Source organism: Paroedura picta, chromosome 10 (genome assembly GCF_049243985.1).
Source record: "Paroedura picta isolate Pp20150507F chromosome 10, Ppicta_v3.0, whole genome shotgun sequence".
In the NCBI taxonomy this organism is placed as follows: Eukaryota; Metazoa; Chordata; class Lepidosauria; order Squamata; family Gekkonidae; genus Paroedura; species Paroedura picta.
Window position 1 is genome coordinate 14,048,368 of NC_135378.1, and position 14,038 is coordinate 14,062,405.

At 47.9% G+C, this 14,038-nt stretch overlaps 1 protein-coding gene across 8 annotated transcripts in view; it reads right to left on the reverse strand.

Moving 5' to 3' along the window:
* PROM1 (prominin 1) overlaps positions 1 to 14,038 on the reverse strand; it is a 122,145-nt gene that overhangs the window by 15,093 nt on the left and 93,014 nt on the right. For 6 of the 8 annotated variants that reach the window (XM_077301070.1, XM_077301067.1, XM_077301066.1 and 3 more), the window contains 6 exons: positions 13,152 to 13,298; positions 9,543 to 9,614; positions 7,784 to 7,876; positions 3,125 to 3,178; positions 321 to 401; positions 151 to 219 (listed from right to left, as the gene is read on the reverse strand). In XM_077301070.1, the coding sequence (XP_077157185.1) occupies positions 151 to 219; positions 321 to 401; positions 3,125 to 3,178; positions 7,784 to 7,876; positions 9,543 to 9,614; positions 13,152 to 13,298 (516 nt within the window). Of the gene's footprint in view, positions 1 to 150; positions 220 to 320; positions 402 to 3,124; positions 3,179 to 5,100; positions 5,128 to 7,783; positions 7,877 to 9,542; positions 9,615 to 13,151; positions 13,299 to 14,038 lie in introns of all 8 variants that reach the window. The other 2 variants (XM_077301064.1, XM_077301062.1) reach the window with 1 other exon arrangement.

Here is a 14,038-nt window from a genome sequence, read left to right on the forward strand (position 1 = left end):
TCTGGCAGCTTCCCCCTGTGTTATTCAATGAGATACCGCCCCCAGCCCCACCCCACCCTGCCCCGCTAATGGCACAATGGTACAATCACTTTGGGGGGAGACTCATCTTCTCTACATTGCTACAGCCTACAGGAGAGAAGAACACCTTACCGATTCCTTGACCCATGCAGCATACTGCTTGAAGTACCCTATTATAGTATCCATGTACCTTTTCGTTTCCTTTGGGGGAGAGAGAGAAATGAAGTTTTATGGTGCAATCTCAAGTCCTGCCAGTTGAGCCGTCTACGAATGAAAGGCGTTGAAACAATAATGAAGCCTACCTTGATAATAACAGAGGAAGCATTATTGTTTATAAGGAATTGAGCTTCCTCAACAGCACTAATCACACTTCTCACTTTTTCCTGGAAAAGAACGAACAAAGGGGCAGGGAACAAGAGACAGACAAGGAGGCCATTAACATAAACTAATGCTTGGCTTAGTATAGGGACAGGGTTAAAATAGCTTTTTGATTGGTTTTCAAAATGCAGTTATCCAGGCAATTAAAGTCCAAGATGACTACCCTCTAAAATGATCTCCTCTCTACTTTGGGTGTGTTTCAAGCAAACAGATTGCAATCTTTTGCATCCTTTTAAAGCAGTGGTCGGGCTGGGGACCGGGGGGGGGGGGGAGAGGGAGGCTTGGGGACCGGGGGGGGGGGGAGAGGGAAGCGCGGGCGCGAGCGCCTGCAAATCAGCAGGCGCGCCTCCACCCCCCCACACAGTGCAGCGCTTGCTGCACCGGGAGTGAGCACCATGCTGCCGGGGGAGGTGTCAGTGTGCCCAAATGTGGCAGGTCTGCACCTGTGCATTTGCAGGTGTCGATGCCTCCCCCCCGCAGCACGGTGGTTGCTACGCCAAGAGGCGGCAATCGCTGCCAGTGCAGCAAGTGCATGCTGCAGGTGGGAGGGAGGTGCACCTGCTTGCGTGCTGGGGCCCGTGCCTCTCTCCCCCCCCCCCCACGCCATGCCCAGGTACTGAGGCCTCCACTGCCCGGTACAGGGCCACAGCCCAGTGGTTGGGGAACACCGCTTTAAAGAGCAAAACTAGCATACAGTATTGCCTAGCAAATGGGCGTCAGGATCGGAATCCAAGGGTGTGGTAAAAAAAACTTGCCCTTTTTTCTTACCTACAATGAGGGACCTATTGTGCTGGTCCTAGCCTTAAGCTTCTAGACCTCTACAATCTTCTTGACCTCTACCTCTTCCAGCTGATCCATTCACTGAGTTCTTCTGCATTCTCTTTTTCCTCGCTTGTGTGTTCCTGTTGCTTTGGGAACATTTTTCTTTCGTGCATGTGTTTTGCACCCTTCAGTGGTCAATTTGATACTATATCGCTTAATGTCTGCCATAAAGCTGCAAGTTTTTATGCCAGACATAAACAGATGTAATATATAATTGACCACTAGAGGGAGCAAAATGCATCCAGAAAAGAAAGAAGTCCCCAAAGTAACAGGAACAAAGAGAATGTGGAAAAGTCCAACCCCTCATACACTGGAGTTTAGTTTCTGCTGCCACCAGCCAGCCTTTGATTAAATTGCAACTGCCTAGCAAATCCCAACCAGATCCTGTTTAATTGTTTCTAACAACTAAACAATTGTTGTTGTTAGGTGCAAAGTCGTGTCCGACCCATTGCAACCCCATGGACAATGATCCTCCAGGCCTTCCTGTCCTCTACCATTCCTTGCAGTCCATTTAAGTTTGCAAACTAAACAATATAAGGACACAAAAGAAAAGGAGAGACTACAGATCAAATCACATATATCAAAAACTATTATACACTACTGGGTATACAACAGTAAATATTTCCTCCCAACATCCTTTTCATTACAATCCTTAAGACATTCTCTACAATAATCTTTACTTCAAATATTTTAAATTTCAGATTTTTCAAACATTATAAATTTAATCATACTACATATTCCATGTCATATATGTCATCATTTCGACATACTACCCATAACTTCCAATATACCCAGGCTCAAAGGAAAATCTATTATCTGTACACCGCCCGTGGCGCCGCGGGCGCCACGGACTAAAAAGAGTAAGCCGTTCTGAGGCGGGATGTGTCCAGGATGAGGAAGGGTCTGAATTGGACCCTTCCTCATGACAGACAATCGGAGGGACCAATCGGCAGGTGCAAAGCGCCTGCCGATTGGTCCCTCTGATTCCCAGCCCCAGCAACTGCAAGCTGCGCGCTGCGCGGCTCACAGTTGCTCCCGGCCTGGTGGGGGGTGGCCCGGGCAGCCTTCTACCGGGCCGCGGAGCGCCCTCGCCGCGTCGTAGACGTGGCGAGGGCGCTCCGTGGGCCGGGAGAAGGCTAGAGAGAGCTTCGGGTGGGGGGTGGGCCGGGCAGCCTTCTCCCTGCTTCTCTCTTATACCTTGGTGAGCATGAGTTCTATGACCACAAGGAATAGATGATACCAATTTCAGGTAGAGAACTATTTCTCTTTAAAGTTGCAGCACATCCTGGATACTTGTACAAAAACAAACCTGAACAGTTAAACAGCATGAGATCACACAATACCACAGGATCTGAGCATAGGAAAAGCAGCTTTCTGTCTGTAACTTCTCTTGCCTCTGTGATGTTTCAAGAGATAGGCAAAGGTCAGTTCCAGTCTGCTGTTCGGATTACAATCCTCTTACTTACCTTCTTCTCCTGGCACATCATCAGTTTATGTAAGAGTATCTCTCTACTCTCTGCCATGGTTGCTTCTCAGCTCCCCACCCAAAGCACGGCTATCCTTGCACTCCTTAAAACGTTGCTCCAAGAACCCCCCCCCCACTTGCCCAAGCGTGTGGTGGTGCGGGAGAGGGCAAAGGCTATTCCACTGCATACACGGATGGGCTAAAGTTCTCAGCTCTCCTTCACTAGCCTACACATTACTGGCTCATCGCTGCAGCCTGAAAGAAAAAAGGGGGCTGGGGATATTAACTGCATTGGTGAGCAAATTACTTGAATGGTCAGCTTGAGTAACTCCTAGAGTTCAAAAGCCGGCATTCACATTGCAAAGTGGAAAATCCTTACATTAAGTATCAGAGCATCAGAAGGCAGTTTTTTAAAAAGAAAGAAGCACAACAAAAACTTACTGAAACTTCAGATGATGTCCTTTGCAGTAACCTAATGCTCTGGTTTAAAGTGCTCTGCATTAAAAAAAAGAAAGAAACATTATATCACACAGTCCTCTGGAGCTATACATTCAGTCTTGAATGGATTAAGAGCAAAAGATCTAAGCATGCAATCTATTTCAATGGGCTGGATCCCACAGATCTCTCCCACCAATGGTGGCAAAGGCCCCTTCTCCAACTTGCTTCTTGACTCAGAGGAAGGTGTTGCTATTCGTGGAATAGGCTGGGGGGATACAGTCCACCTGCACAGTAGCTACAGTTCATGGCAGGGATGGCCAGACTGTGGCTCTCCTGGTGTTCATGCACTACAATTCCCATAAGCCCCTGCCAGCACATGCTGTCAGGGGAGCATGGGAACTGTGGTCCATCGACATCTGAAGAGCCGCCGTCTGGCCAATCCTGATCTATATCTATATTGTGAAGACAGCTGGTATATAAAAGTACTGTGCAGAATTTTTAGTGCTAAACTCAGTTCCAACTAGAGGAAAACATGAGTGCCTAAAACAGGAAGTACATTTTGCCCCTCTACACCAGGGGTGGGCAAAGTGTGGCCTTCCAGATGTCCATGGACTACAGCAGGGGCTCCTGGGAATTGTAGTCCATGGACACCTGGAGGGCCACACTTTGCCCACCCCTGCTCTACACACTTCTTCTGTAAAGATGATACTGTTTGAAGTCCCCTCCCCCTATAATACTGGCAGGAGAGGGAATGGCTTGAAGAACAGATCAGACGCCTACGAGATTAGGCGTGGTCTCCTTCAAGATGACCATCATAAATCACTCAGGATCACTGAAGCTGGTGGGATGAAACTAGCCTCAAGCCAATGCACTCCTGTTTATTAACGAAACTGCAGGTTAAGAGAGAGATGGGTTTGCCCAATGTCATGACATGAGATCTATATCACAGGCCTTCAGGGCAAGGAAATAGAAGTAGGGATGGGCACAAATCCAAGCACGAAGCAAAATTCATGTCAAATTTTTCCCTCTGTGGTTCAGGAATGGACACATTCACCATGACGAATTTCCACAGACTTCTAAAGCGGTTTGTGTGGTTCGTGGATGGAGTGGAAAGCAAAGGTTTAAAGGGACCCCTGCTTTTTGTTCCCTGCAAAAGCCACAAAACCAGCTGTTTGGGGCAGTCTTCTGTAGTCTCTTTAAAGCGTTAACTCTTTAAAGTTTAAAGAGACTGCAGAAGACAATGTGAAAAACAGCTGTGCAGCAAAGAGTGCTTTAGGATGCTTTGGGCTGATCCTGCGTAGAGCAGAGGGTTGGACTAGATGGCCTGTATGCCCCCTTCCAACTCTATGATTCTATGATACTATGAAAGAGTCATTCCTCACTAGGGATGTGTACCAAGAAAAGATTCGGTGCTGCTTTGTTTCATGCCAAAGTGATTCAGGTATAGTCATGACCAGAACCAAATCTCTGCATGTTTCTAATGCCCATGCTACATTAAGGGAAGATTTCCCCCTTCCCTAGGGGAAGATTTTCCCTTAAATCAACATTTCCCAACCTGCAGTTTGGGACCTAAAAATGGCAGCAAAAAACATTGGCCCAGCTTTGGCTGGGTCACCATCCCAAGTAAATTTGGACTGCTGGATCACCATACAGAAAAAATTGGGAAACATTGCTTTGAAGGTAGAATATCATCAGTGTCAGCTGACGCCCAATCCTATGCTCAGTTTAATTAGAGACCAAGAATGTGTTAGTACATATGCGACCTTTGACCCTCCCTTCCATTGGTCGCCTCAGTTGTAGATTGTAAACTCCTCCAAGTCTTTTTGGCCAATATTACTCTGGGAAGTGCCAAATTCAGAGGACACTTTATACATTCTAAAGCGGCTGATAAAAGCAAAATATTAAGTTTAAGAGAGCTGACCAATTGGGAGCATAACTCAGGCACTTGCTTGCGATGTTAGAGAGGGAAAGCCACTTACCCTAGCTCTAGCATATTTCTTGACAGTCAGTTTTTGGAAAAAAAAGATGGAGAATGATTAAGAGTTAATTAGGAGAAAGAATTAGGGAAAGAATTAGGAAAAAGCAGACAAGCAACCAAAAGAAAAGTGCAAAGTGGCTTTGCTTTTTAGAAAGGAGGTTGTTTAGAACGGGAACATGCACAGTAACTAGTACAAAGCAAAAAGGAAGGGAGGGCTATCAAAACTAACTGTGCAGCAAGGCCACCAGTGCCCACCCCACCCCAGCCACTCAGCCTTATGTCTTCATATAGACAGCAAGCATTCGCTGGCAGGGGGGTCCTGGGAATTGTAGTCCATGGACATCTGGAGGGCCGCAGTTTGACTACCCCTGATCATGGGAGAGGAGGACTAATGCAAGCAAAGAAATGTAAAATACACAAATGAAAAAGCTGTTCTCTGAACCGACTTTGAAAGGAGAGGCTTTGTTGCCAGGCTGACTGCATGTTATTCGGCCTCTTGCTTTGGGCCAGCCCTCTCAGTAGAGAGAAAGCTAAACTACAACACGGAATGACTCACAAGGGCTATAGACCTGCACTGCACTCAACCACTCACAAAGTGCCTTGGGCAATCGGTCAGGGATTGTGGTCTCTGCCACTGTGCCGAGCTTGTTGAAACCGGGATCCTGCTAAGGAATTTTGCATCCCTCAATGTGTCATGTCAAGACTTGGGCTTTGCTTCTGTTCTGTCTTTTAGACCAGGGGTAGTCCAGATGTCCATGGACTACAATTCCCATGAGCCCCTGCAAGTGTTTGCTGGCAGGGGCTCATGGGAATTGTAGTCCATGGACATCTAGAGGACCACAGGTTGACTACCCCTGTTTTAGACCTCTGGCTGGCTCTATGGCCCCGATCCTATTGCATTGTTTACTGAACGTCCCGGCTGCTCTCTTCATAATCCGCCTTGAGTCCCCATGAGAAAGGAGGACTATAAATTATATAAAATTATATAAAATTCAGTTGTAATTGTCTCCGTGGGTGGGAGTGCCACTCTGAGGTGGCGTTCTAACCAGAGTAGGGCAGATTCCTTCCTTAAGACCTTCTTGGAAGTCAGGCAGGCCAGCCTTCCTCAACTTTTTTACCATTCAGAAAGTTCTGTGACAATGCTTCAAGATGCTCCAGAAATGGCACAATGGTGCAGAATATGGTTGGGAAGCATACATGCTTCCTGGACCCCCTCCAGGCCCATCATTGGCCATTTTGGGATAGGAGGGAGCAGGTCAACATGACAATAGACGGTCTTTTCACCTGACAACAGTTTAACACATTTTAAGAATATATTAACTCCCACCCATTTGGGAAACTCTTCCAGGGCTGTCAAGAAACCGCAGGGTTTCACGAAAGGTCGGTGTTTACCATGCCTGGCCAGGACTCTGGGGAAGTCCACATTTCTGCTTAACCACAGAAGCTTTGTGGGTGATGTCAGACTGGTGACTCTCAGTCCAGCCACCTCACAGGGTTGTAGTGAAAGTCAAGTGAGGTAGAGAGATTCATCAATACTGCTCAGTGCTGCTTGGAGGAATTTCTGCAGACTACAGAGCTTTGTTACCTCATACCCATCCCAAGTGAGCTCCTGCATTATATTTTGTCTACAACATAAACACCCATGTAAAAACCCTCCCAAGCTCTAGGCCAGGGGTCCCTAACAGAGGCACATCTAGGGGGGGGGGCAGTCAGGGCACGTGCCCGAGGAGCCAAATGGGAGGCATGGGAGAAAGCGACCCATGCCCTGGCTGCTGCTGGTGGGGGCCTGCCATGTCCAGGAGGTCTGCCAGTGTCCCGGGCACCCCCCACCTGCACCACCAATGAGCACCCCTGTAGGTAGATACTGGAGGCTCCTGGAGGCAGCAAGACATTGTGCTCTGCGATGGTGTGCTGCCGGTGGGGTCATGCCTCCTCCTCGGGCACCCCCCCCACCCCCCGATGCTTACCTCTGTGGGCAGAGGATGGGGGCACCTGTTCTTGAAGGTGGGGGATAGCAATGCAGTGCACCCATCCAGGGACTGCAGACCCAAGGCAGGAGCGGGGGACTCACAGCCTCCGGCTGCCCCCACCACACTGGGACAGAATCCCAAAAAGTTTGGGGACCCCAGTCCCAGACAGCCATTTTGTGAGTTGGATCACACCTAGAATTTCTATGTAGCCTGATTCAAATGGGTAGCCGTGTTGGTCTGATGCAGCACTTGAAAGCTCCCACCTTGAATAAATCTTTGTTAGTCTTAAAGGTGCTAAAAGGTAAAGGTATCCCCTGTGCAAGCACCGAGTCATGTCTGACCCTTGAGGTGACGCCCTCTAGCGTTTTCATGGCAGACTCAATACGGGGTGGTTTGCCAGTGCCTTCCCCAGTCATTACCGTTTACCCCCCAGCAAGCTGGGTACTCATTTTACTGACCTCGGAAGGATGGAAGGCTGAGTCAACCTTGAGCCAGCTGCTGGGATTGAACTCCTAGCCTCGTGGGCAGAGCTTTCAGACAGCATGTCTGCTGCCTTACCACTCTGCGCCACAAGAGGCTCTTTTAAAGGTGCTCCTGGACTCTGATTCTGTTGTGCTGTATGGCCTGAGACAAAGCATTGTCTGGCATCCCAAATTGTTTTGTAGAATCCCCTTTTCCAACCTTGTGCCGTCACAACAAATATAAATGCCTTACTATTGCTTGCTCCAGTGGAACCACCTGTTGGTTATGTATCATCCGGATCTTGTTTGCGTGCCCTTTCAAGGCATTTTCTAGCGCTCCTTTGGGCTGCAAATAAAAAGAGTTATAACCAATATGCTTCCTTCCCAACCACGAAAGACGGGGAGGAAGGATTCATGCCCTTTGCTATCTGCAGGGGTCTGTTTAGAAGAATATCTCATGGGCTGACCATTCAGACACTGGGGCAAGCTTTTATTTGAGGCCAACACAGGCAGCCGTGTTGGTCTGAAGCAGCAGTGAGTGACCATTTATGCACTGGAGGTTTCATGCCGGGCTGCAGGCTGGAGTTTTAGTTGTGGCAGGTTGCCCCACCTCTTCCTGCACCCACACAGGGGAGCATTTGACCTGGTGCACTTCATCCGCCCCCAATTTGTGTTCCTGCTCCGGAGCTGGGGCAGCGAAGTTCCCCGTGCATAAACGGTAAGTGCGAGAATTCCTTGGCCGCTGCTTAGGGAGAGGCAATGGTGCCATCTGCTGAGAGGCTGAAAAAGCTGCACGCACAAAGAGAAGGAAGGCTAAGGCACGGGAGCCTGGCCACTCCAGTAGGCTGACGGGGGTTGATCATCCATCCAATCAGCCTGGAAATAAAATCAGTTCCTGGGGGGAAGGCACACATAGAGATCAGGAACTGCACAAGAAATTGTTCCAAGCCGATGGCCCCTCCCACCCGCACACACATACTCCAAACAGGAAGGTGGTATGAGCTTTACTATCACAGAGGTCAGCCCCTTCTCTCCCTTGTTCCTGATTGCCCTAAAGAGCCTGAGTGCTCAGTTCTTGGATGAGTGACCCCCACCCTTCAGGGCTGGTTCCAAGTTGGGGGGGGGGGGGAGGCTGGGGCCCTCCATCTGCCCACTTATTATCTATTTATTTATTTATTCATTTGGCTTCTATATCACCCCTCCCTTGGCGTCTCGGGGTGGGACACGTGGATCGTGAAACTAGAAAAGACATTGTAACATCTGTAACCATTTGAGACCGTAGCTCCACCTATTGATTGCATGGACTTCACAGTGCATCATCTGCCTTGTGTCTCACTGAGAAAGATGACGAGAAAGAAGGAAGAGAGGAAACATCCCGTGGAACTTATTCCATGTGGCCTTCCAGGAATAGTGGCCTACTGGGCCTGCATTCATTTGCTCATTCTGTAGACATCATCCATTTTGATCATTATGATTATATATGGCTTTCTGGCGTATGCCTCGGCTTGAAAATGTTATCTTTAGTTGTGAGGCCATTTAGGTTTGCCACATAATTATAGAAATAGTGTGCCTAAATTACCACACTGTTCATTTAGGATTTTATAATTTCCCTAGTTCACTAGTTTAAGGGGCCATGAAATATGGGTTGGATCCAGTAAGAGAGCTCAGAGAAGAGTAGGCAGAATGGATTGTCCCCCCCTGCCCCTTGCAGCTAACTCCAGCGGAAGGAAGAGATTTCTCTGTCCTTAACGGGAAGAACAGAAGGGCTTTTCGACAAAGGAGAGAAAGCTCTGCTCTGCTGACCCCTCTCGTGGACTTTTCACTGGATCCAACCCATATCTTATTACAGACCCTGTTCCTTTCAGGGAAGGAGCCAGAATGCCTCAGGGAGGCATGAATAAGACAACGCTCCTTCCGCTCAGTTTACGGCAGAGCATGTTCCGCTGCGACAAGAAGGTCCTGTGGCATCACACACAGAGTCCCCCTCTCTGTTTCCATCCATCGGCACTCACCAGTTGGTCGGCGCTTGCTTCCAAGTCATTAGCAAATGTCAGGAGATCCACTTTGGTAACACTCTTGTTGATCTGCACACAAGACAGACAAGGTCATCCTGCTGGGTCCCTTAAGCTTCTGACAACTGGGGCCCTAATTGTTCTGAGTTTGCCAAAAGGGAGTCCACTTAGGCCACTACTCCTTCGGAGACAGAGCGGATGACCTCAAGGAGTTTCTGGTCTGTGTCTGGTTCAGGTGTGGTTGAATCATCCAAGCATAGATGATGGAGTTGGAAAGGACCTCATGGGTCATCTAGTCCAACCCCCTGCACTCTGCAGGACACTCACATCCCAATCACTCATCTACTGTAACCTGCCACCCCTTTGCCTTCATAGAATCAGCCAGATGACTATCTAGCCTCTGTTTAAAAATTTCCAAAGATGGAGAACCCACCACCTCCCGAGGAAGCCTGTTCCACTGAGAAACCGCACTAACTGTCAGGAACTTCTTCCAGATGTTTAGATGGAATTTCTTTTGAATTAATTTCATCCCATTTGTTCTGGTCTGTCCCTCTGGGGCAAGAGAGAACAATTCTGCTCCATCCTCCATATGGCACCCTCTTAAATACTTGAAGATGCCCTCTCAGTCGTCTCCTCTCTAGGCTAAACAGACCAAGCTCCCCCAACCTTTCCTCATACGTCCTGGTCTCCAAACCCCTCAACATCTTTGTTGCCCTCCTCTGGACACGTTACAGTTTGTCAACATCCCTCTTCAACTGGGGTGCCCAAAACTGAACACAGTACTCCAAGTGAGGCCGAACCAGAGCAGAGTAAAGCGGTACCATCACCTCCCGTGATCTGGACATGATACTCCGTTTGATACAGTCCAAAATCCCATTTGCATTTTAGGCCACCGAGTCACACTGCTGACTCATGTTCAATGCATGGTCTACTAAGACTCCTAGATCCTTTTCGCACATACTACTGCCAAGACAAGTCCCCCCCATCTTATATTGGTGTTTTTGGTTTTTCCTACCTAAATGCAGAACTTTACATTTGTCCCTGTTGAACTTCATTTTATACACTTTAGCCCACTTCTTGAGCCTATCAAGATCATCCTGTATTCTGTTGCTGTCCTCAGTTGTGTTTGCTACCCCTCCCAGTTTAGTATCGTCTGCAAATTTAATAAGCATCTCCTCTAATCCCTCATCCAAATCATTTATAAATATGTTGAACAACACAGATCCTTGGGGTACTCCACTTGTCACTCTTTTCCAAGAAGATGCTGAACCATTAACAAGTACCCTCTGGGTACGATTTGCCAACCAGTTATTGATCCACCTGACAGAATTAGGATCCATACCACATTTTACCAACTTGTGATCAAGAATATCATGTGGAACCTTATCAAAAGCTTTACTGAAATCCAGATAAACTATGTCATCCCCCTCACAGAAATGCAGCCACATTGGCTGCCCTACATAGGAGCCTCACTGGCACCCCACAGGAGACGTGATTTGATCTGACTTATTGGGAGTCAGCAGGGCAGGACAAATGCTTCTGGCTTCCTGCCCCAAGGCAGAGGATTAAATGCCTACTATGTGCCCTTCAACAGCTTGACAGTTGCTCAGTAGATCTGGATGAGAAGACTTTCCTAGTCCTACCTTAAGATCCAGAAGAACCCACTGGAATCATAAGCAGACATGACAGGCGCACACTGGTTGCCCTGAAACCTTTTGAAGAGAAATATAGTTCCCTTTTTTCCCCCCATGGGTGCTCTTCAGGGACTCTGCCCAGACTTCTCTTTTTGAACTGGGATTCCCTCTAAGAACATTTACAGGGCCCCTCCCCTTCTTCTTCAGATCCTCTCTCAATCCCCACAGTTCCATGATTTTAGCCCCCAATTCCTTGTTTCAATTTGTAATCAAGCCTACACAAGTCTGCTCACACCCATGTCTATACTGTCCTTTTCCTCTCACTCCCTGCCTTTTGTTGCTCTTCCGCCAGCTCCCCAGGATGTTCACACAACCTTCAAAACTCACAAAGCTCACAAAACTCTTACATTTCCCTACACATCGGAGCAACAGTCCCCAGCCTTCTGAACTCCGACACAGTGGGTGGACGCAGCCACAACATGGCTGCCAAGAAAGGCAGCTGCAAGAGGCAGGGCCAGCAAAAAACTTCAGCCACACAGTCTTTGTGCTGTGATGGCAGCTGCTGACAAAGCAATGTAAAAAACCCCAGCTTGGCCAATCAAAAAAAGTCTTGCCGGGCTAGTGGTCAGGAGTGCGGACTTCTAATCTGGCATGCCGGGTTCGATACTGTGCTCCCCCACATGCAGCCAGCTGGGTGACCTTGGGCTAGTCACAGCACTGATAAAGCTGTTCTGACCGGGCAGAGATATCAGTGCTCTCTCAGCCTCACCCACCCCACAGGGTGTCTGTTGTGGGGAGAGGAATGGGAAGGCGACTATAAGCCGCTTTGAGCCTCCTTCGGGTAGGGAAAAGCGGCATATAAGAACCAACTCTTCTTCTTCTTCTTCTTCTTCTTCTTCTTCTTCTTCTTCTTCTTCTTCTTCTTCTTCTTCTTCTTTTAAGCTACCTCACAGAACCAGGGGTAGTCAAACTGCGGCCCCTCCAGATATCATGGACTACAATTCCCATGAGCCCCTGCCAGCGAATGCTGGCAGGGGCTCATGGGAATTGTAGTCCATGGACATCTGGAGGGCTGCAGTTTGACTACCCCTGACATAGAGCATACTTTTTCAACCTTTTGAACATGAAGGTACCGCTGAAATATTTTCCAGGCTTCACAGTACCAGGAAGTGATGTCAGCTGGCCATGCCCCCCTGAAGTGAGAGAAGCCTCAGCCAGCCAAGGTTTAAATGGCCAGGGCCCCTCCCCTTCCCACCCTCTCCAGGCCTGTCATTGGCCACTTTGGGAAGGGGCGGGTCAACCTGCCGAAATAAGGGTAGAAATGTGAAAATCAAATACACTTTTTTGTTTCTCTTCGCTCAGAGTCAGGAATGGCAAGTACTGGGTGGGAGGGCTCTCCCCAGCTGCCATTTTGGAAAAAAAAAAACACTCCACAGTACAATTTAGGGGCCTTTGCGGTTCCATGGCTGAGAAACCTGTCCTAGAGGTTTTGTGAGGATTAAACGGGAAAGAGAGGACCACAATGAGGCTCTCAGAAGAAAGATTGGATAGAAAAGCACTAAACAGACAGGTAGATAGAGTTACAGTGCTGTGTCACCAAAGAAAGTACTACACCTGTATACACAGGGGTAGTCAACCTGTGGTCCTCCAGATGTTCATGGACTACAATTCCCACGAGCCCCTGCCAGCAAAACTCAGGCATGAGAATTTTAGTCCATGAACGTCTGGAGGACCACAGGTTGACTACCCCTGTATATACAGATTCAAGTGGATAACATTGTTGATCTGAAATAGCAGCACAGTCCAAGGACACCTTTAAGACCCAAAAGGTTTTATTCACCCTGAAGGTGCCACTGGTCTCAAACTTTGTACATCTATGTACAGGTTTAAATTAAAACACAGAGCTCCACAGTGAACCCTTTGAACAGTTTTTGGTGTCAAAACCCATTCCCCGAGCCCCTTGAGATTATCTTACCTCTGACAGATAGGCTGCAAAGTCGATCTCATTTATTCCTGAGAAACTGAAATCCAATAGATTCTCTTTTCCTTGTTCATCCAGCAAAACGATATTGCTCAGATTGATATTAATTTGCTGGATTTTCAGTGATATTTCTTTTGCATACTAAAGAACAGAGAGGGGAGGGAAATAGCCAGAAATAATTCTCACCAAATCCCTACACATCCCAGAATTTGAATGTCCGTAATAACAAGCTGCTAGTCCCAATTGTAGACTGCTCTAGAAGTATACCTTGCAGCAAAATGTAGTGACAGAGTGGACTGTACCGTTTTTAAATGCTCCCCACTATGTGTAAAGACTTCCTTAAAAGAAGAAAACAAGCCGACAAAGGTGGAAAGGGCTTTGATGGGTCTCCTATTAAGTGAACTTGCGAGGGTTCTTTTTCATGCAAGGAAGCTTCAAAAAAATATGCAATCATTCGCAGAAGGCAGAAAAAGTTGTTATGTATGCAATCCAAATTGTGCTAGCATGGATCCCATGCATGGGGTCCCTCCCCCATTGGACACACTGTCATCAATAACACACTGGATGTATTTTATCAGTTTTCTGGCTGTTCATTAGATAAACTTGTCATATGCTTTGTTACAATGCTCCCCTATTCCATACACTAAGCCAGGGGTAGTCAAACTGCGGCCCTCCAGATGTCCATGGACTACAATTCCCGTGAGCCCCGGCGGGGGCTCATGGGAATTGTAGTCCATGGACATCAGGAGGGCTGCAGTTTGACTACCCCTGCACTAAGCCCAAGATTGTCAGAGTTTGGAAGCTAAGCTGGATCAGACCTGGTCCTATTCACCGTCATAGTCACTTTATTTGCATGCAGCCATAGGCCATTACATAACCTA